This window comes from Anomaloglossus baeobatrachus, chromosome 5 (genome assembly GCF_048569485.1).
Source record: "Anomaloglossus baeobatrachus isolate aAnoBae1 chromosome 5, aAnoBae1.hap1, whole genome shotgun sequence".
NCBI classification, from domain to species: Eukaryota; Metazoa; Chordata; class Amphibia; order Anura; family Aromobatidae; genus Anomaloglossus; species Anomaloglossus baeobatrachus.
This window is the reverse complement of record NC_134357.1, coordinates 101,029,828-101,053,696: the sequence shown is the minus strand read 5'-3', so window position 1 is coordinate 101,053,696 and position 23,869 is coordinate 101,029,828. Positions and strand designations below refer to the sequence as shown.

General features: G+C 44.4%; 1 protein-coding gene across 4 annotated transcripts in view; it reads left to right on the top strand.

Annotated features, from left to right (window-relative positions):
- The window catches only part of PRKG1 (protein kinase cGMP-dependent 1), a 1,599,245-nt gene that overhangs the window by 517,915 nt on the left and 1,057,461 nt on the right, over positions 1-23,869 (top strand). For all 4 annotated transcript variants that reach the window (XM_075348723.1, XM_075348724.1, XM_075348721.1 and 1 more), the window contains exon 2: positions 11,669-11,835. In XM_075348723.1, coding sequence (XP_075204838.1) covers positions 11,669-11,835 — 167 coding nt within the window. The remainder of the gene's footprint in view (positions 1-11,668; positions 11,836-23,869) is intronic.

The following is a 23,869-nucleotide window of genomic DNA, read 5'->3' as shown; positions in this document are numbered from 1 at the left end:
GTACCCAATTACTTGGGTGATGGGGTGAACAAGTGTACCCGATTACTGGGGTGATGGGGTGAACACGTGTACCCGAATACTGGTGTGATGGGGTGAACATGTGTACCCGATTATTGGGGTGATGGGGTGAACACTAGGGATGAGTGATTGTATTCGCCACTATTCAGTATCCGACGGATAACAGGCTATTCGCGCCATTCGGTATCCGACAAATATAACAACATCCTCTCCAATACTTTCATTTTCATTTCTGACATCCTGGCGCCTGTTTTCCAGCCAATGAACACATCTGATGTTGCTTGCTCTCACAGTAGCTCCGCAGCCATCTTTGTTGTGGTGTTACTGTGATTGGCTTGGCCGCACAGCGTCATCTAGATACACGTTGCCGCAGCTTCCGGGAACGATACATATATAGTCCCCACTTCTCCGGCTTCCAGCTCCATGGAGGAGAGAGAGAGAGACTGCCTTTTCCCATCCATTTCGGCCTTTTCCTTAGTGACCACAGCTCACCGTTACGTCCAACATGAAATTATTCGGGTGTCATGATTGACTCCTGGCTCAGCTGGAGCTGAGCCTTTTTTTTTAGTTCCACTTCTGATGCAAGTCACGTTAGGGGTTAATCCTTTCTGCCTCGTTCTGGAGGTCAGGCTGCTTTATTAGGGCACTGTTTCTCTTGGACTTCGCCAGTGATACTTCTGGCTCTGCTATGTTCTGCTCTTGAGTGACCTGTTGTCTGCCCTGCCCCCTCCTGACCTCCGTGTTCACCTGACCTGTTAACCTCCTCTGTTGTCTGTTTCCATCAGTGTCTCTCCCGCTGTCTCCCTGTTCGTTCCTTATCTGTTTACCTTTATTCTGCCTTGTCTTCCCACTCCCCCTCACTTCTAGGCTCTGATTTCCCGGCTACTAACTATTTGCTTCCCTCTGACTATGTTTAGACTTTGCCCTTGTGTACTTACAAGACCTCATGTTGTGACACGGCTTTCTGACGATTCTACTGTCATCTGGTGGGCTTGACTAGTATTACCTCTGCTAGGGAATTCCCTGCTCATACGTTTCCTCCACTTTTACGCCCCCTAGTGGTTTACCAGCTAACTACCTTCTCAGATAGTTTCAGGAATCCTCTCAGTCCCACATTACTGCGCTGTACTGCTATTGTACATCTTAGAGTACAGCGTGACATTATCACTGGCCCTTACATTTTTACCCCTATGGATCCGTTACGTATCCTTACGGATCAGATGTCTAATTTGACTCAAATGATCCAGGACTTATCCATTGAGCATAGAACCCTAGCCTCTTCCCATACTCAACTCCAGGGGGAGCTTGCTGCTCCAGTAAAGGCTTTCCAGGGTTCCATGACTCAATCACAGCCCGGTCCCGTAGATGTATCATTCCATTCTCCAGAACCCACGGTCATGCTCCCGGATAAGTTTTCCGGAGAGAAGGAGAGGTTTCACACGTTTCGGGAGAGCTGTAAATTACTTTTTTCTCTTAGACCCCGTTCCTCTGGGGATGATAGTCAGCTGGTGGGGATAATAATTTCCTTGCTTAGGGAGGGACCTCAGACTTGGGCCTTTTCTTTACCTCCGACAGCCCCTGAGCGTATGTCTGTGGATAGGTTTTTTGACGCCCTAGGACTTATTTATGATGAACCGGACCGGGTCATGGTGGCAGAGGACAGGATCATGGGTCTCTCTCAGGGTAGACGCACTGCAGAGTAGTATTGTTCTGAGTTCAGGCAGTGGTCTACGACGGTTTCCTGGAATAATTCTGCTCTAAGATGCCAGTTTAGGAGAGGACTCTCTGATCATCTCAAGGATGCTCTGGCCCTTCATCCTCCACCCAGTTCTTTGGAGGAGGCCATGACCCAGGCAGTACGGATGGATCGGAGGTTGCGGGAGAGAGGAGTGACCCTGCGGGAAACCTCATTATGCCCGGTCAAAGCTGAGGTTGTTTCACTTGCAGAGCCCTTGGAGGTCAGTGCCACAGATTCCAAGGAAAAGGAGAGGAGACGATGACGGGAGTGGAAATTGTGTTTCTACTGTGGAAGTCCGGGACATTGGAGGAAGGACTGTCCTACCTGTCCTCCTGCTACTAAACCATTGGGAAACGCTTAGGTCTGGGTGATGTTCGAGGAGGTCACCCAGACCCTCAGGTACCCTTTTCCTCTTTCCAAAAAATTTTGCTTGAGGTGGAACTTGTAATAGGAGACTGTTGTATTCCAGCCTCTGCTTTCGTGGACTGTGGTTCCTCCATGAACTTCATTGACTCCAGTCTGGTTTCCAAAGCTAAGATACGGACAGTTAGGCTAGAGACTCCGGTGCACATTATTGCTATTGATAGGACACCATTGTCACGAAATGTGGTTGAATTTGTCTGTGAGGAATTTTTTCTTAACCCTTTCACGACCGGCCGATTTTTCGCTTTCCGTTTTTTTTTTTCGCCATTCTTTTTCTGAGAGACGTAACTTTTTTATTTTTCAGTCAATATGGTCATGTGAGGGCTCATTTTTTGCGGAACGAGCTGTACTTTTAAATGAAACCATCAGTTTTACCATATTGTGTACTAGAAAATGGCAAAAAAATTCCAAATGCTGAAAATTTGCAAAAAAAGTGCGATAGCACTATGGTTTTTGAGATATTTTATTCACTGTGTTCACTATATGGTAAAACTGATATGTGGGTGTGATGCCTCAGGTCAGTGCGAGTTCGTAGACACCAAACATGTATAGGTTTACTTTTATATAAGGGGTTAAAAAAAAATCGGAAGTTTGTCCGAAAAAAGTGGCGCACGTTTTACGCCATATTCCGTGACCCGTAGCGTTCTCATTTTTCGGGATCTTAGGCTCAATGACGGCTTATTTTTTGCGTCTCGAGCTGACGTTTTTAACGGTACCATTTTTGCGCAGATGCTACGTTTTGATCGCCTCTTATTGCATTTTGCGCAAAAGTTGTGGCGACAAAAAAACGTCGTTTTGGCGTTTGGAATTTTTTTGCCGCTACGCCGTTTACTGATCAGATTAATTGATTTTATATTTTGATAGATCGGGCGTTTCTGAACGCGGCGATACCAAATGTGTGTATATTTTTTATTTTTTTAACCCTTTAATTTTCAATGGGGCGAATGGGGGGTGATTTGAACTTTTAGGTTTTTTTGTTTTTTTTTAATTTTTTAAAACTTATTTTTTTACTTTTTTTTTTTATTTTACTAGTCCCCCTAGGGGGCTATTGCGATCAGCATTCCGATCGCTCTGCAGTATCTGCTGATCACAGCTGGAAGGCTGTAAACAGCAGATACGCTGTCTTTCTCTTTTGCTGTGCCCCGGGCACAGCGAAAGTGAAACCAATTCATGTGTAGTACAGGAGTCATCACATGACCCTGTACTACCATGACAACTATCGGGAGTCACGTGATCGCGTCACGTGACTTCCGGTTTCGGCGGTAAGTAAAACTTTACCGCGATTGCGCTTATAATGGCGCTGTCATGTATTGACAGCGCCATTATAAGGGGTTAATCGGCACGAGCAGATAACGATTCTGCTTGTGCCTAGCAGGCACACATCTCAGCTGTGAAAATCAGCTGAGATGTGTGCCGATCGCGGCATGCTGCCGCCGGAGGACCGCGGGCAGTAAGATTATGTCATTTAGAACGTAATTTTACGGCCCGCGGTCGTTAAGGGGTTAAAGTGGGGTCCCTTCATCAGGAACTTATTTCATGTTATATCATGTATAATCTCCCTGCGGGACTGGTGCTGGGATTCCCCTGGTTGCACATGCATAATCCTGTAATTGACTGGGACTCTTGCGGTATTGTTAAATGGGGTCCTAAATGTTCTAATGGTTGTCTTATCACTGTTCAGGTGTCTTCAACTAATCTGGAGGGTATTCCGGAGTACCTGAAGGATTTTGGAGATGTGTTCTCTGAAAAAGAGGCTGAGGTCCTGCCACCCCACTGTCCTTACGATTGTGCTATTAACCTGGTTCCAGGTGCCAAATTACCCAAGGCCCATTTGTATAATCTTTCTGGCCCGGAACGCACTGCCATGAAAAATTACATATCCGATAGTTTACGTAAGGGACACATCCGTCCTTCTGTTTTGCCTGTTGCTGCTGGGTTCTTTTTTGTTAAGAAGAAGGATGGTGGCCTACGACCTTGCCTCGATTTTCGGGAACTTAATAAGATCACGGTGAGAAATACCTATCCACTTCCACTCATCCCGGACCTCTATAATCAGTTATCTGGAGCTAAATGGTTCTCCAAGCTTGATCTCAGGGGAGCCTATAACCTCATTCGCATTCAGGAAGGGGATGAGTGGAAAACGGCATTCCTTACCTCAGAGGGCCTTTTTGAAAACTTGGTAATGCCTTTCAGCCTTACTAATGCTCCTGCAGTGTTTCAGAATTTTATGAATGATATTTTCTCTGAATTTATTGGTTTTATGGTTGTGTACCTAGCTGATATTCTTGTCTTCTCGTCCAACAAAGAGTCTCATATTGATCATGTACGTACAATACTTCATAGGTTACGGGAGAATTCCCTATTTGCTAAACCTGAAAAATGTACTTTTTGTGTCCAAGAAATCACCTTTCTAGGTTTTATTCTGTCTGCTGATGGTTTTCGGATGGATCCCAGAAAAGTACAAGCCTTTTATAATTGGGTGCAACCCAGAGACCTCAAGGGTCTGCAGCGTTTTTTGGGTTTTGCCAATTATTACAGGAAATTTATTAAAGGGTTTTCTCGAGTGGTCAAGCCACTGACGGATCTCACCCGCAAGGGGGCTGATCTTAGGGAGTGGTCACCGCAGGCGATAGAAGCATTTCTGAGGTTAAAGGAATGTTTTATGACTGCTCCTGTACTTGTTCAACCTGACCTCTCTCAGCCATTTATTGTGGAGGTTGATGCTTCAGAGGTGAGTGTGGGGGCGGTGCTCTCCCAAGGACCCGCTACTTTAACTAATTTATGACCGTGTGCCTTCTTCTCCAAAAAAATTTCTTCTGCTGAGAAGAATTATGATGTGGGAAATCGAGAGTTGTTGGCCATAAAGTTGGCCTTCGAAGAATGGAGGCATTTTTTGGAGGGGGCTGTTCATCGGATCACTGTTATTACGGACCATAAAAACCTGTCTTACATTGAGTCTGCTAAACGGTTGACTCCTAGACAGGCTAGGTGGTCACTTTTTTTTCCCGTTTTCACTTTTCCATTACTTTTCGGCCCGGTTCTAAGAATGTTAAGGCGGATGCGTTATCTCGCAGTTTGGATCCGTTTTCACCTTCCGAACCTCCTTCCTCCATTCTACCTCATGGGGTAGTCGTTGCTGTTTTATCCTCGGGATTGGAGGCTGAGATTCGTGTTGCACAGGCATTGGCCCCTCCTTCATTGCCCGATGCCAAATTGTTTGTTCCTGTCCAGTTTCGATTACGGGTTCTCCAGGAATTTCATGACTCTGTGCTTGGTGGTCATCCGGGGGTCTCAGCTACTCGTAAGGCTATTGCCAGGTTGTTTTGGTGGCCCTCTATGTACTCCGATGTTGCCGTGTTTGTGTCTGCTTGTGATGCATGTGCACGTGCTAAAGTTCCCCATAACCGGCCGGCCGGGGAATTTGTGCCCTTACCAATTCCGGATAGGCCCTGGACTCATTTGTCCATGGATTTTATCACTAATTTACCTGTTTCCACTGGACAGATTCAGCAAACAGGCGCATTTTGTTCCCTTGTCGGGATTACCTAATGCTGAGACTCTGTCCAAATTGTTTATTGAACAGGTGGTTAGATTGCATGGCATCCCTGTTAACATTGTGTCCGACAGGGGGGTTCAGTTTGTTTTCAAATTTTGGAGAGCATTTTGTAGACGGCTGGGTATTGAGTTGTCCTTTTCTTCATCTTACCATCCCGAGACCAATGGGCAGACTGAGAGAACTAATCAGTCATTGGAACAAATTCTGTGGTGTCTGGCTACGTCTCAGCAGGACGATTGGTGTTCCTCACTGCCTATGGCTGAGTTTGCTTTCAATAACCGGGTCCATCAGTCCACGGGTACTACTCCATTTTTTTGTAACTATGGATACCATCCCCATTTCGGTGAATTTTCCAGACTTGATTCTGGGTGTCCTGGGGCTGATTCTGCAGTTCAGCAGTTGGAGGAGGTTTGGAGGGAGGTCCGGCATAATGTTGAGGTGGCTTTAGGGTGGCAAAAGCGCTCTGCTGACAAGAGACGATCGGTAGGATTTAATTTTCAGGTGGGGAATAAAGTTTGGTTGTCTAGCAAAAACATTCATCTGAGAATTCCTTCCACTAAGTTGGGTCCAAAATTTATTGGTCCAAATGAGATCATCGAGATTGTCAACCCAGTGGCTTTTCGTCTGCGGTTACCGCAGTCCTTTCGCATTTCTAATGTGTTTCACAAATCTCTGCTCAAGCCTTTTGTTCCTTCTGTTTCCGAGTGTCCTCATCCCCATCCTCCCGTTTCAATGGATGGTCAGATGGAACACGAGATTGAGCGCATCATCGATTCTCGGCGGGTCCGTAGTTCGCTTCAGTACTTGGTACATTGGAGGGGTTACGGACCGGAGGAGCGATCCTGGGTTCCGGCATTATCTGTCCATGCTGACCGACTTACTCGTGCCTTTCATAGAAGGTTTCCTGGGAAACATGGGGCTCCGGTGGCCCCCCTTTGAGCAGGGGGTACTGTCATGATTGACTCCTGGCTCAGCTGGAGCTGAGCCTTTTTTTTAGTTTCACTTCTGATGCAAGTCACGTTAGGGGTTAATGCTTTCTGCCTCGTTCTGGAGGTCAGGCTGCTTTATTAGGGCACTGTTTCTCTTGGACTTCGCCAGTGATACTTCTGGCTCTGCTGTGTTCTGCTCTTGAGTGACCTGTTGTCTGCCCTGCCCCCTCCTGACCTCCGTGTTCACCTGACCTGTTAACCTCCTCTGTTGTCTGTTTCCATCAGTGTCTCTCCCGCTGTCTCCCTGTTCGTTCCTTATCTGTTTACCTTTATTCTGTCTTGTCTTCCCACTCCCCCTCGCTTCTAGGCTCTGATTTCCCGGCTACTGATTATTTGCTTCCCTCTGACTACATTTAGACTTTGCCCTTGTGTACTTACAAGACCTCATGTTGTGACACGGCTTTCTGACGATTCTACTGCCATCTGGTGGGCTTGACTAGTATTACCTCTGCTAGGGAATTCCCTGCTCATACGTTTCCTCCACTTTTACGCCCCCTAGTGGTTTACCAGCTAACTACCTTCTCAGATTCTCAGATAGTTTCAGGAATCCTCTCAGTCCCACATTACTGCGCTGTACTGCTATTGTACATCTTAGAGTACAGCGTGGCATCGGGGTTCCCATAGACTTACATTGCACGTCGAATATTCGCGAATAGTGGCGACCTATTCATTGGGTATCCGTCAAAGCAAATATTAGGGTATTCGATCATCTCTTGTCAACAGGTGTACCCAATTACTGGGTGATGGAATGAACACGTCTACCCGATTACTGGGGTGATGGGGTAAACACATGTACCCAATTACTGGGGTTATGGGGTGAACACATGAACCCAATTACTGGTATGATGGGGTGAACACGTGTGCCCGATTACTGGGGTGGTGGGGCGAACACATGTACCTGATTACTGGGGTGATGGGGTGAACACGTGTACCCAATTACTGGGGTGATTGAGTGATCTCATGTACCCAATTACTGGGGTGATCACGTGTACCCATTTACTGGGCTGATGGGCTGAACACATGTACCCGATTCCTGGGGTGATGAGGTGAACACGTGTGTCCGATTACTGGAATTATGGGGTGAACACATGTACGTAATTGCTAGAGTGATGGGGTGAACACGTACCTGATTGGTGGAGTCAGGAGCCGATCTGTCTCCATGTACTTGTGCCACTCCTGACGCAGTCAAACCACTCCGATCCGGGGGTGGTGATTACTCGTGGCTCGAGGGTCTCCGGACCCGGGGGCTAGGGGCCACACTCAAATGTGGGAGGGTATTTACAGGGGAGATATAGTTCGTGACGCCACCCGTGTTGTACGGTAATTGGGAGTACCGCCGCTGCCGTTGGGAGTACCCAGGGTGATGGAGTGGGGCAGGTAGATGTCGTCATCCCCCATGGGTAGGGGAAGGTCCCAGGACTGTGGATGGTGCTATTGGATGGTGCAGGGGGAGCGCAGGCTCGCTGGTTGCAGAGGTTAATTAGGTACTCACTCAGCAATAAAGCAGACTCTGACAACAGGGTAAACCAAGTCTCTGATTGCCGCTGTCTCTTGAGGGGAACTCGTCCGAGTCCCGTCCCCTGCAGCACTGCCTGGTGGTTCACGACCTGCCTCCGGGCTCATTAGTTTTAAAGTGTCCTTTGTGGCCCGTCAGCTTGGAGCTTTCCGGGCCCCGATCCCCACTGTGGCTAAGTAGAAGAGCTTGCTCTCAGGGGCTCAAGCTTGGGATTTCAGTGGGCTGCTTGTTTGGAAAGCCCTATACCCCTCGTTGCGTTAGTGCCCCCGATCAATGAGCTTTGTGGGAACAGTCCATAGAGGCCCTGTCCTCCCCAGGTTAATTGACGGGTCGCCTGAAGATTCTCGCTGACCTAGGGTCTGTGTACCCCGTCGTGCCTTCGGTCCTGGACCAGTGATTAGGCCCAGGCTGCTGACCATCTTCCAAGACAGGTCCCAGGCACCTAGCCTCAATCCCCTGCAACCAGGGGTCTGACTCCTCTAGGTCCAGACCACTGTCTGCGACCTAGTCTGCTTCTCCCCTGGGAGCTACAACTCCCAGGTTCCTCTGAGCTCCTCACAGCTCGAGGGCTACTTTCCTTCTCTGGGGAGGTGCTACTCCCAGCTCCTCACTCTTTGGGAACTCACACTGTTCTGCCTATCAGCTCCGCTTTGCACTTCCTCCCTCGCTGACTTCCCCCCTCCCACTACTCTGTTTTACTCCTAGGTGGACTGCCCTATTCCAGCTCAAGCAGCCCACTGGTGTGCCTGACAGGTGTGGTGTGAGGTGTAACTAGGATTTGTGAATGCTAGTGGAGGCAGTACTGCAGGTTGGGTTCCCAGAACCATGGGGGGTTGAGCCCTGCACGGGGAGAGAAAGATTGTGCAGAACCCTGTGACGACCTGACTAATCCAGGGCGTCAGATACTGACATCTGTGTCTAATGGCTGGAGCTGAAGTCACTTTGCTTCTGCTCACTATTCAATTTCTGACAGTGCAATCTAAATGGTGTAATTGCTGGTTTTCACACTCACCTACGATGATGGGGCACCGATGGGGCACCGATGGGGCCTGTCAAGGCTCGGTCACTGTCACTCAACCAGCTTTGTAGGAGACCTCAATTTTAACTATATAGTATATGTATTATTTCAGTATATACTAAAGCTGATGAAACAATTTCAGTTCAAGTCCTATAAGAGGACTAAAATATAAAGTAAGAATTGAAAAAAAATTAAAAAATATAAAATATGTTTAAGAAATATAAAAATTACAGTCACCATCTATTTTTGTTCCTCATGAAAATAAGGAGATTAAAAAAATAATCATAACTGGTATCTCCAAGCCCTTATAAGTAAATTTTTTGAAAAGTTAAAACTAGTTATCATGCATGGTAAATGCCATAAAAACTTTATATTGCCCCAAAAAATTACAATAAAAATCTTTTGCATTCTCCAAATTGATAGCAATAAAACCGACAGCTTGCTGTGCAAAAATCAAGCACTCAGACAGCTCAATATATAAAATTAAAAAATTACAAGTCTTGGAAAATGTCGATACATAACAATTTTTTATTTGTGTAAACGTTTGATTTTTTGTCATCATTACTTAAAGGAAACCTGTCAGCTGATACATGCTGTCCCAACCGTGGGCGGTATCAGTCATTGGCTTTATGATTACAGACATGTATATTTCACTCTGAAATGTTTTGGTATTTCTGAGAAAAACATACTTTAAATAGCTACAGGTGACCGCGCTGCACTATGTACTAATCGTATAGGTGGGTTTTTGGTGACTTCTCCACGCCGGAAGACAGTGACTGACAGGTCTCTACATATACACACACAAAGGTAGAAGCCTATCAGTCATTGTCAGTGGGTGGAGAGAAGCTACCGGGGACCTGACTGTATGACTAGTACTGGATAGGGGACATTATTACTGGAAAGGAACAAGGATAGGAAATAATATTAAAGGAAGGGGCAAGGATAGGGGACAGTATTTCAGGACATAGGACATTATTACAGGACAGAGGACATTATTACAGGATGGAGGACATTATTACAGGACAGAGGACATTATTACAAGGTAGAGGACATTATTACAGGATGGAGGACATTATTATAGGACAGAGGACAGTATTACAGGACAGAGAACATTATTACAGGACTGAGGACATAATTATAGCACAGAGAACATTATTACAGGGCGGAGGACATTATTACAGGACGGAGGACATTATTACAGGATGGAGGACATTATTACAGGACAGAGGACATTATTACAAGGTAGAGGACATTATTACAGGACGGAGGACATAATTATAGGACAGAGGACAGTATTACAGGATAGAGAACATTATTACAGAACTGAGGACATAATTATAGCACAGAGAACATTATTACAGGGCGGAGGACATTATTACAGGACGGAGGACATTATTACAGGATGGAGGACATTATCACAGGACAAATTACATTATTACAGGACACTGGACATTATTATAGGATGGAGGACATTATTACAGGACAGAGGACATTATTACTGGTGACCGTACATCTGACCAACATGCTGGTGAGGGTCCTGGATACATTTTTGCATTGATTCAAATAGTAAAATGTCTAATATTACTTCCTTTACATGTGGGGTCCTCATCCGATATCTCCCCTTATGTTGGAAAACTATACCTCCCAGCATGCTTTGAGAGTGGGAATTATACTGTAGATTCATAGTAGCTGGAGAGACACACGTAAGAGATCTGTAATTCGGAAAGGACTTTCCATGGCAGTAGAATGTCTGTGTCCTCGCGAGCTTTACGGGCACGCTCACCATAGACCTGTTTGAAGTTCACGTGTCATGAGCTCTTTAAATTATTCTTCTACAGAACTATCTTTCTTCCAACTAATTGTTTGTATGTAATATCAGATGCAAGATTCTATTTTACCCACAAATGATATGATTATGCTGAACAAAAAATATATCAACTATGCAGATACATCTGTATATACTTAACATCAAAGAGAATGCGAGCAGCAGAAAATTCACATTATTAAAGATAATTATTCTCATTTACTTCATGATTGCAGTTTCCTATTAAACTTGCCGAGAACAGAATTGACTTTTATCATTTTATTTATAAAGCTTATACCAACATAATCCAGTGACTATAAAAGTGAAATATTGCACTCATATGCAGGAGTAATGCAGCTAACACTACGGGGTTAAATCGAGTTAAATATACTTTATGCTGTACTTTTATAATGAGATTTATTATTTAGGCTTGAAACAGCCGTTACCAACCTCTAGGTATTAAAGTTACCAAGTTGCAATGAAAAATGCATAAAACGTCACTCTACACCCGGCAGATAAAAGCCGGCTAGAACACTGTGCCTTTATCATTTAGCGTTACTGCTACCGCCTCCAGGATATGACTAAATATTGTGTCTCTTGCTTCAGGTCCAAGGAATTAATTAAAGAAGCGATCCTTGACAATGACTTCATGAAGAACCTTGAGATTTCCCAGATTCAAGAGATAGTGGATTGTATGTATCCTGTTGAATATGGCAAAGACAGCTGTATCATCAAGGAAGGGGACGTGGGGTCACTGGTCTATGTCATGGAAGGTACTGTGTTTTACTTTTCCCACAGTTATTTGCCTTTACTGTAGTTGTTTTTTTTCCGTCTGGGAGAAATTAAGAAGTGCTTTTTTTTCCAGATATTTGGGGAATGCTATTTTTACATTCATGGCTACTGTCTACAGGCCCACAATTACTACGAAAGCTAAAAAAATGTGAAAAGGAAATGAGGTCATATATTTTATTACCAAAAAGAACACTTTACAATATTCTTTGTCCATGGGATGGCTGCAGATGTCTAGATATCACTTTTGGGTCACCTAGCACATAGACAATGCTGTTTTGGAGATCATAGTTTTTTTCAACGGGTGTTGGGTCAACCGTTGACTCTACATTTAGCTCATTAAGGCTGAGTTCACACAGGGCATCTTTTGCTGCGTTTTTGGTGCATTTTTGAGGTCACAAAGAGGCACCAAAATGCATGCATTTCCTTCCCCCAGCAAATCTATGAGATTTTGATTTTGCTGTCCACACTGGGCATCTTTTATTGGCTGCATCTTGGCTGCACTTTTCAAGATGCAGCATGTCAATTATTTTTGTGTTTTTACCGCAATTTTGAGCTCTTCCAGTCTATAGATTTGACTTAAAAAGCACATTGGGCAAAACGTGGTTAAAACGCGTCAAAAATACATTACGTTTTTGATGCGTTTTTGCCCCGATGCGTTTTTGTCGTATTTTAAGATGCACTCAAGATGCACTGACAAAAAAGATGCCGCGTGTGAACATAGCCTCACTAAATTGCCTTGAAGCTCAAACATGGAGGCTTCTACTACTAGGATTTGTAGTTTTGTCTGCACCTTTTTGATCTCCTGTGACCCAAAAAATGTATTATCAATTTAAAGGCCATAATTGTGACTTATTAGAGTCCCCGTGGTAGGAGAATTGTAAGAGCAAGTTTAACGCCTTAATTTAGAGGAGAGTTATTGTCGAAATTCAGGATATGAAATTTCATCATATTTTAGAACGAAAAAATCCTAAATTGATTTAAAACATTTAAAGGACAGTTATAAGGTTCAGAATGAGGTTTTATGCACTTTTTAGTATATAAAGAGTGAAACAAAATGATTAAAATTCTTGGAGAACAGAATCCATAAGGTGATTTCTCCTAAATTCAGAACGAGTTACTTATAGACTTAATCCCCCAAAAAGAAGTTATCCTATATATATATATATATATATATATATATATATATATGTATATATATATATATATATATATATAGGATAGGAAATAACTTGCACATTGCAAGTGGTCCTTTCTCTGGGAGCCTCAGTTATCTAGAGATCAATTCTGTGGAAAGCTAAGAATGGAGCTCTGTAGTCCTGTCCTAATTGTAGTGTAGGTGCACATATTCATTCTCCGCTCCATTCACTATCCATTAGGCCTCTTACACACGTCTGTGAAAATCACGCACGTTTTTCACGGACATGTCAAAGGTGGGTATTGCCCTCCGTGTGCCGTGTTTATGGCACACATGTGTTCTCCGTGTGCTATTCGTGATAACACACAGAGAACGGGAACTTTCTGCTCCCCTGTCCCTGGCGTTGCTGTCCGTGGTGCTGTTGTACGGTCTCCGGTCCTGCCGACTCCCCACTGCTGCTGCTTCCGGACCATAGTGGAGTGAATATGCAATGAGCATAATGAGCGGGAGTCGGAAGCAAGTGACAGCAGCGGCAGAGACAGCAGGGCAGGAAAAGGTGAGTATAGAAATTCCTTTTAATTCACAGACATGTGTGTCTTCTCTGGGGCGTGTCACATGGATCACATCCGTGCGGTCCGTATGCAGTCCGTGTGACACCCGTGATGCCGCAGAAAAATGGACATGTCTACGTATGGAGCACATGGACACACGTATGCTCCATAAGGACACACGGTCCATGGCAAAACACGGACGTGAGCGCAGACCCATTGATTTTAATGGGTCTACGTGTGCCCGTGTTTCCGGCAAGTGAGGAAACGGACCAAACACGTACCGGAGACATGGATGTGTGAAGGAGGCCTAAGACTGCTCGGCTTTCTCCAGTAGTCCAATTGACAATAAATGGATCAAAGGTTGGCTCCAGTCAAGATGAGGTTGCAGAGTCCCATTCTTTTGGTTTCACAGCTACGTTCTCAGGATCGAAAGGGGTCCAAGCAATTAATCCTCGATGATTAGCCCAGGATAGCTTGCTTTTTGGGAGTAACCATTTAAGATCAAGCAGATCTATAAGGGATGCAAGACCAGAAGGAAAAATATACTTGTTAGCTTCCCTTCTGCCACTACAGCTGTTACTTGCCTGTATTCAGTATTGCTCCAGGTACCATGAATGTACGTACACTAATGATATTGCTGCTCCAGTGTGTTGTACCTTTTCTTGACATGTGTTGCTTGTATTCTCATTTACTCTTGTTGCTGATCTTGGTTAATGTCTTGGCTTCATTTGAAGCCTTATTTCGCTTCTAGTTTCCACTTGTAACTGCTTGCTTTGACGTAATTAATTGGTCTCCATTACAGGATTCATCTCTATTATTGTTCTGTCTGAGTCTGTTCACACTTGTGGCTTGTCTGGTTTTATATCAGCGGTCTTGTATAGAGCTGGGCTGAAGGCTACAATTTATGTGTGACCCACAACCGATGCTATTTCTTTTTGTGGTGAAGCTCAGCATTCCTCTACTGTGGTGCATTCAAAACTACAGTAGGGAAGGCTAGGCAAGAGCAAAGAAAATAAGGGGTTTTTGCTCTGTACAATGTCAGCTTGTTTGAAAGCTCCATTGACAACAAACTGATCATGTTTTCTCCATCTCCTAAGACCCCTGCTGAAAGAAATATCACAATAAGTGTTTAATTTTCTTACTGCACTATTACAATGACAAAAAAAGCATTGCACAATGTCTAGAGATCTGAGAGAATTAGTCTACCAAAATTTAAATTTGTCACATTAGATCAATTGAAAAGAAAAATTAGATTTGCATTGAATTAATTCTGTGCAATCCATATCAGCTCTAAAGGGGTTAAAAAAAATCATCTTATACTCATCTTGGCTCTTCTCAGATTTATCTTGCTGCCTTTAGTTCTTCTATGACATCCTTTGTCGTTTCTCTTCTGTCTTCTATCTTCTTTTTCTATCTTCTTCTATTTCCTGGCTTCTACCATTGCCTCTCTTTCCTTTGTCTCTATGGTGTCACAATTCATATCAACGAAAAGTGTCACGCCCTATTGAGCACATGCGTGAGCCCCAATTAAACAAAATGGCAGCCCCAGAGGCTCAGAGAGAGAAGAAACAAGATAGAAGACACAGGAGTTAATGGGAGGACCAGCTCTGGTGGGAGTTGTATCAGGGTGGACCTCCTCCTCAAAATGTAGCTGTCATTTTGCTGGAATTTATATGAAACGAATTGCTAAAATGTTGGGATTCTGGCAAATCCAAACTTTTTAAACAATTCTCAATAGTAGAGATGAGCGGACCTGTGGAAGTTCGGGCTCTGTGGGTTCAGCTGGACTTTAGAAAAAGTTCAGTTTGGGACCCGGACTTGAACTGAACCCCAATGGAAGTCACTAATTGAGCAATTTGGGTCTCCGCCCACATATACCCAGTCATAAACAGAACACCTCTGGTGGAAGTTGGGCGGAGTTTTTCCATTTTTTTGTTTGTACACAATACATCCGATCACGCTATTGCTGCCCTTAGTGTGAGCCACTCAATCACTGCAAGCGGCTCACACTGGGCTGAGCACTGCTTACGTGAGTGGTGTTCATATGTAAAGTTCCTGAACTCTGCTTGGTACAAACACCAAACCTCGGGTTCGCTCATCTTTACTAAGAAGGTTTTAACCCTTTTTTAGCCTTTAAAACTAAGTGTGTCGCTCCAGCAGCAGTCGAACTGCTCGGATCTGGGGTTGCTGTGGCTCGAGGATCTCCAGACCCTTGGGCTTGCAGCCACCTCGAATGTAAAGAGAATATTTGCAGGGGATAAATGTTCGTGACGCCACCTACGGGTTGCGGTAAAGGGGAGTACCGCCACTGCCGATGGGAGTACTGGGGCAGATGGTGTGGGGCAGCCAGGTGTTTATCCCTCCGCAGGTAGGGAAGGCCCCGGATTGTGCGAATTTGGTGAACGAGTAGCTTGTTTGGCCTTAGGAAGCAGGGTGCAGGGGTCAGATTACTTACTGCGGTAGTCGTGGTGGTGGATCAAGTGGATTAAGCAGACACTTACACAGATGGTAAACCAAAGTCTCTGGGCACCGCAGTCTCTATGGGGGGAGCCCGTCCAGGTCCCGCTCCCAACAGTGTTACTTGGTAAGTCTGGAGCCCTGCCTCCGTGCACAAATTGTTTACTGTTGTGGCCCCTTGGCTTGAAGCTTTCTGGACCCCGCAACCTGTGTGTATGGCAGCTGTGCTCTTGGTGGCTGGCACTTGGGATCTCAGTGGGTTTTGTGTTTTGGAGAACCCTATCCCCCACGTTGTGCTGCTACCTCCAATCTCTGAGCTGGTGGGGACAGTTCATACAGAGACTATCCTCCACAAGTTAATTATCAGGTTGTTTGAAGCTCTTCCCCGATCTAGGGTCCTGTACCCTGCCATGCTCGGTACCGATAAGGTGGCTGTGTTTTCTGGTGCCAACAGTCTAGGATGACTGCGTCTGTTACACTTTTGTCCAGTGTTCCTAATACCAATCCCCAACTCCAGTGGTCCCGGACCACCATCTGCAGCCCAATCTGTCGCCTCCCTGGGAGCTCCAACTCCCCTGCTCCTCGCTCTTTGAGGGCTAACACTCGACTCTCTCTTTTCCTCCCACCAGTCTGCCTGACCCCTAGGTGGGCGGCCATGCTCCAATTTGACCAACCCACTGGTGTGTCTGTCCAGCCCTGGTGTGAGGTGTGATTGGGATTTGTAGTGGAGATGTCAGTGACACTGCTGATGGGAACCTGGAACCATGGGGGGTAGGCCCTGCAGCCTGCGGTGCAGGATGCAGTTCTCTGCAGCACCCTGATATATTCAGGGGCGCTACATTAGCTTAATGGTGGCTGCTCATCTGCCATTTTGTTGGAATTCACATAAGTTAAATTGCAGAAAATTTGGATTTTGTTGAATCTGAATGTTTCAAACAATTCTTAACAAATTTGATTAACCATAAATTAATTTGGTCATCTCTAAAATTGCCCATTGAAATCCCGATGCTGTTTGCATAATGTGGGATAGTACAGACTCTCAAGAGTGCGAGACACTGTTCTTAGCTTCTCTCAGCCCTGGTCTTGAGATAACAGCGGATTCCTCTGTAATAACTACACATTAGGCAATTGCACTGGGGGACACAGACGGAAGAGGCCCGTGTACAAGAACAGTATATGGGCCTTTTAATGTCAAGTAGCTCATCATAATGCACAACTCACCCTGCTTTGGACTTAGGAATGGCTCTTCTTACCTCTTGGGCCCCTGTGCGTCTGTGATATGTCCACCCCTGGGTAATGGTATGTGTTACCCTAAAGGGTACTTTACACACAACGATATCGCTAACGATATATCGTCGGGATCACAGTGTTCGTGATGCATATCCAGCGCCGTTAGCGGTATCATTGTGTGTGACTAAAAGGAGCAACGATCAACGATCGCAAAAACGTCAAAAATCGTTGACACGTTGCTCCTTTTCATAATATCGTTGGTGGTGCATGTCGCTGGTTGTTCATCGTTCCTGCGGCAGCACACATTGCTATGTGTGACACCGCAGGAATGACGAACATCTCCTTACCTGCGTCCACCGGCAATGAGGAAGGAAGGAGGTGTGTGGCATGTTCCGACCGCTCATCTCCACCCCTCCTCTGCTATTGGGCGGCCGCTTAGTGATGTCGCTGTGACGCCGAACAAACCTCCCCCTTAAAGGAGAGATTGTTCGGTGTGTCCAGTGACGTCGCTAAGCAGGTATGTGCATGTGACGCTGCCGTAGCATTATTGTTCGCTACGGCAGTGATCACGAAACAGCGATGTGGGCGGGTGCTATCGCGCACGACATCGCTAGCTATTGCTATAGCGATGTCGCAGCGTGTAAAGCACCCTTAAGACTAGTTATAATGAAATTAGATTCTGTGGCACATTTAGGTTAAGCATAAAATAGATTGGTGACATTACATCTATCCCTGGTTTTTTTTACCAACGCCGTGCATTGAAAGAATACATACTGTAACCTGTTTCGGCTCAGATTAACCCTATCAGTTCAAGATTGGTGACAATTCTGGAAAGTGTACAATAGCAGTCCCATCAGTATTAAACAAGGCTGGGATTTTTTTAGGCTGCCTCGGCACTGAGGAGAATTCCCAACCCGTCCTTTCCTCATCTACACTCTGCTGTGTTGAGAGATCAACTGGATTAAACTTTCCCTCTCGCCTTCTCACTGTCATGATGTCAAGCTCCATTCAGGGAATTGAATTACTTTTCCAATCAGGTGGGCTGATTAGCTGGAGAAACCTTTTTTTTCTCTTCCAATTGTTCGATTGCCATTTCCAGCCTACCTGTCACACATTTGCCTTCCTGTGCTATTATCAGTATATTCTTCTACTTTGTAATTTCAAGACGTCTTCAGTCTCCATGTTTTAGATAGTTGAGATTGTTCTCTGTGGGAAGCCCGGTGCGGTTTTCGCTCATTTTTTACTGCAGATCTTTAGGTTTCTATATGACGTTTTATAGCTGCCGTGGATATAAATTGGTGTCAATCACGTATAAATATATTTGTCGTGGTTGTTGTGCCCATTGTTTTCTCCTGGATCATACGTGGAGCTTCTCAGCCCTTGTTTTATCGAAGATAAAGATTGCGGTGATATTTTGGAAAGAAAAATACATTGCTGTCAAAGTGGCAGCATTAGAGGCGGCTAGAAAATATACTGCTAAACGTAGAGCTCTTTACAGTAAATATAGCTGTCATATAAACAATCATACAGACACAAAGTGGAAAAAGGTGTACATTAAACATATGCACTCCTGAGGAGCATTGACATACAATGCCAAAGAAGAAATTATGAAAGTCACAGGCTGGATTAGCATGTTAATCATATGCAGATAATAAAAAAATGGAATCAAAATGTTCAAAATATTTCAAGATATTCAGATATCAAATATGAGCATCACATCTAGGAATTCCTGCCCTTACACGCCTTGGCTGCAATAAGTAAAGTTATTAATGGTTGTCTAAAGAATGTTCTACCACACTGAATGTACTTAGACACACAAATCATCAAGATCCGCTGCTGGCAGCTGCCTTTGCAATTGATGATCAATGATGGTCCAGATGGGAGACATGTCTAGAGACGCTGTAGGCCAATGTGGCTGCTCACAGCAACATGAGCAAGATGTGGTATGGTGTTATCATATTGAAAAATGTCTTCTGGGACACTTTGGATGAATGGATCTACCACTGATTACATGACAAAATAATATAATGCTGAGCTCTAAGTAAACCTCGAATGAAGACTAGAGGGATCCAGGTCCCATACATCATAGTCCCGGGAGCGGGATACATGTGACATTCCCTCGTACACGTTATACTGAATCTTTTCTCACAAACTGATACATCAATCTGTTCATCTTCTCCTGCTCTATATCAGGCTGCTGTAGAACCATACTTGTCCAAAGTCACAATTTCCCATGTAGTGTTTTTATCCACAGAGGGAGAAAAGAAATGGTGACACTCACCCTTAGTAGAAATCTTCTATTTATTTCATCCAAAAAATTAACAACACATACTGCAGGGGGATGTAGGATATGTCTAAGACACAGGGCACGCCAAGATGACGGTGACCGTTTCGCACACATAGGTGCTTCGTTGGGTCCTGACACCTACTAAGGGTGAGTGCCACCATTTCTTTTCTCCCTCTGTTGATTTGCACTGTGCCAGGCGGAGCACCTCCCTGTATTTGAACGCTGGTATCACCTCAGCTCTGTCTATTCCTGTTTGGAGACTATTAAGTGGAGCTAAGTTTGTGTTTGGAATTTGTGCCGGACCATCATCTCCCTTGTGGATTTCATGTAATGTTTTTATCAGCGTAATATTGTAGAACAATCAATCAATAATCCATAGAATTTTTATTTTCATTTATTTCCATATTTTGCTTTATTCCATGTTGTTATTGTATAATTCTTAGATGCACTTAGATCAGTGATCGGATATATTCACGGTTTTCCATTTTATTTAATTGCTATTTCTTTTCAATCAAATCTATTGTTAACACAGTCTCATCATCATCATCATCAATAATCTATTATACATCAAAATTGTTGCATGTACTGTAAATTTCTCTATTGCAGTGGTGTTTCAATAATCTTACTGATAAGAAACAGCATTAAGTACTGAACAGCATCTGTTGGTAGGGTTAGTATCTAAGCTACAGCTCATTGGCATGTCCATTCTTCACGTATGGGAGCTGCTTTGTTCACGAATATCACTCCTAGTTATGGAAGCCTGTGAACCTGTTTGCATGACCTTGATTTTTTGGGACTGAGTCGTCCATGCAAAATCACGGAAACATCCATCATGGATCATGGAATCCTGGAATGTCCGATATCGATTTGAGTATCGTATCAAACTCTGCAATGAAAATCTATTGGTCTGTGAAAAAATTGGATACCATTGTAGGCAACTTAGATAAATAATAGTGAGGATATGTGTTCATCCTAAGGGCGGCTTTGCACACTACGACATCGCAGGTGCGATGTCGGTGGGGTCAAATCGAAAGTGACGCACATCCGGCGTCACTTGCGATGTCGTAGTGTGTAAATCCTAGATGATACGATGAACGAGCTCAAAAGCGTCGTTATCGTATCATCGGTGCAGGCTCCGACATTTCCATAATGCCGGTGCCGCGACAGGTACGATGTAGTTCCTCGTTCCTGCGGCAGCACACATCGCTGTGTGTGAAGCCGCAGGAGAGAGGAACTTCTCCTTACCTGCCGCCAGCGGCTATACGGAAGGAAGGAGGTGGGCGGAATGTTTACATCCTGCTCATCTCCGCCCCTCCGCCGCCATTGGCCGCCTGCCGTGTGACGTCGCTGTGACGCCGCACGACCCGCCCCCTTAGGAAGGAGGTGGGTCGCCGGCCAGAGCGACGGTCGCAGGGCAAGTGAGTGCATGTGAAGCTGGCGTAGCGATAATTATGGCTACGCCAGCTATCACAAGATATCGTACCTGCGACAGGGGCGGGGACTATCGCATGGGACATCGCAGCATCGGCTTGCGATTTCGCAACGTGCAAAGCCCGCCTAGGAGTAAAGCCAGTCATACACATTAGATGGCTGTCGGATGATAGCTGTCTCAGACAATTCTTCCATGCTGGTTGGCTGAACGCTGCTGTGTTCCTTGGCTAACTGGCTAACATATCTTTGAGACAACAATTGGATCGACAGTTCGAAACTGGACATGTGTAATCAACATCTTCCCCTCCGATCAGTCAGTCGACATCCCCATGCACATTAGACTATTGATATTGTCGGGTTGTCCAACACAAGTCTGAAGTGTATGAAGGCCTCAATCCATTCCAAATGGATCAAATTCCTGAAGCTCAGTTTTGCACAGTAATTAAACATCTTTTACACTGTGGGATACATGGAATGAATCTTCTGTATTTTATGAATTTATAGAATTTAACCTTATGATCCAAACTTTAAAACTTGTGCAATATATGTAATACTTAGGATGAAGATATCAAGGGCTGCATGATGATGCTTTAAGCTATATTTGCTTGTATTTATTTTTTTAACCAACACAATTTTTAAGACCTGTTTTATAGTTAAGTGGAACCTATTGCTTGTAAAATATAGTGTGTATAAATATATGTTTTACTATTCAAAGGGGGAGAAAAAACTATCCAAAGTGCCACGCTCAAAAAACAAAAAAATTATGTAACGTTAAGTATACTTTTTTCACATTCACCCCTTAGGGACAAAATGTGAGACTGTATGACTATGCATTGGCAAATGTCAGTCTTCTATTGGCGATATACTCACGGACATTGTACTGATGTACTGCGCTGAAAAGCTTAGGGCCTTATACTGCTACTGATATTACGGTATACAGAGCTGTGGGGCGCCTTACATTTCTTACTCCAAGTTGCTGTCGGAGTAGATATAAATTAATTGTGTTGGTGCCGGGTGTCAGATTGCCACAACTACATGTCGATGACCTTTTCTACTTAAAGGTTATTAATATGTGAGTCCCAAAGAATCCCATTAATTTTGGCCATAAAGTTTAGATAGTGTTTGACCAAATACTCATTTCATGCCCAGCTTTTGTTTCTTAACCCATGCCATACAACTGGATGCTCAGTTAGGCTCAGCATGCATGTGTTCTGAATGGAAAGAGGGGAGTATGCAAATTCAAAAAAGACTGTCAGCAGCTTATCTCTCTCATGAACAAAATAACTAGGGATGACAAAACGTTTCCTGGGACAGCAGATGGACACCCCTATACACATTAGGTGGTCAGTAAGTCCTGCCAAACTAGCAAGCTTTGCCAGCAATAATTTAATATCTGTAACTAGAGATGAGCGGACCCTTGAAAATTTGGTTTGGCGGGTTCAGCCGGACCTTAGATAAAGTTCGGTTTGGGACCCGGACTTGACCTGAACCACAATAAAAGTCACTAATTGAGCAGTTCTGGTTCTGGATGTTTACATCCTGCTCATCTCCGCCCCTCCGCCGCCATTGGCCGACTGCCGTGTGACGTCGCTGTGACGCCGCACGACCCGCCCCTTTAGGAAGGAGGTGGGTCGCCGGCCACAGCGACGGTCGCAGGGCAAGTGAGTGCATGTGAAGCTGGCGTAGCGATAATTATGGCTACGCCAGCTATCACAAGATATCGTACCTGCGACAGGGGCGGGGACTATCGCATGGGACATCGCAGCATCGGCTTGCGATTTCGCAACGTGCAAAGCCCGCCTAGGAGTAAAGCCAGTCATACACATTAGATGGCTGTCGGATGATAGCTGTCTCAGCCAATTCTTCCATGCTGGTTGGCTGAACGCTGCTGTGTTCCTTGGCTAACTGGCTAACATATCTTTGAGACAACAATTGGATCGACAGTTCGAAACTGGACATGTGTGATCAACATCTTCCCCTCCGATCAGTCAGTCGACATCCCCATGCACATTAGACTATTGATATTGTCGGGTTGTCCAACACAAGTCTGAAGTGTATGAAGGCCTCAATCCATTCCAAATGGATCAAATTCCTGAAGCTCAGTTTTGCACAGTAATTAAACATCTTTTACACTGTGGGATACATGGAATGAATCTTCTGTATTTTATGAATTTATAGAATTTAACCTTATGATCCAAACTTTAAAACTTGTGCAATATATGTAATACTTAGGATGAAGAGATCAAGGGCTGCATGATGATGCTTTAAGCTATATTTGCTTGTATTTATTTTTTTAACCAACACAATTTTTAAGACCTGTTTTATAGTTAAGTGGAACCTATTGCTTGTAAAATATAGTGTGTATAAATATATGTTTTACTATTCAAAGGGGGAGAAAAAACTATCCAAAGTGCCACGCTCAAAAAACAAAAAAATTATGTAACGTTAAGTATACTTTTTTCACATTCACCCCTTAGGGACAAAATGTGAGACTGTATGACTATGCATTGGCAAATGTCAGTCTTCTATTGGCGATATACTCACGGACATTGTACTGATGTACTGCGCTGAAAAGCTTAGGGCCTTATACTGCTACTGATATTACGGTATACAGAGCTGTGGGGCGCCTTACATTTCTTACTCCAAGTTGCTGTCGGAGTAGATATAAATTAATTGTGTTGGTGCCGGGTGTCAGATTGCCACAACTACATGTCGATGACCTTTTCTACTTAAAGGTTATTAATATGTGAGTCCCAAAGAATCCCATTAATTTTGGCCATAAAGTTTAGATAGTGTTTGACCAAATACTCATTTCATGCCCAGCTTTTGTTTCTTAACCCATGCCATACAACTGGATGCTCAGTTAGGCTCAGCATGCATGTGTTCTGAATGGAAAGAGGGGAGTATGCAAATTCAAAAAAGAC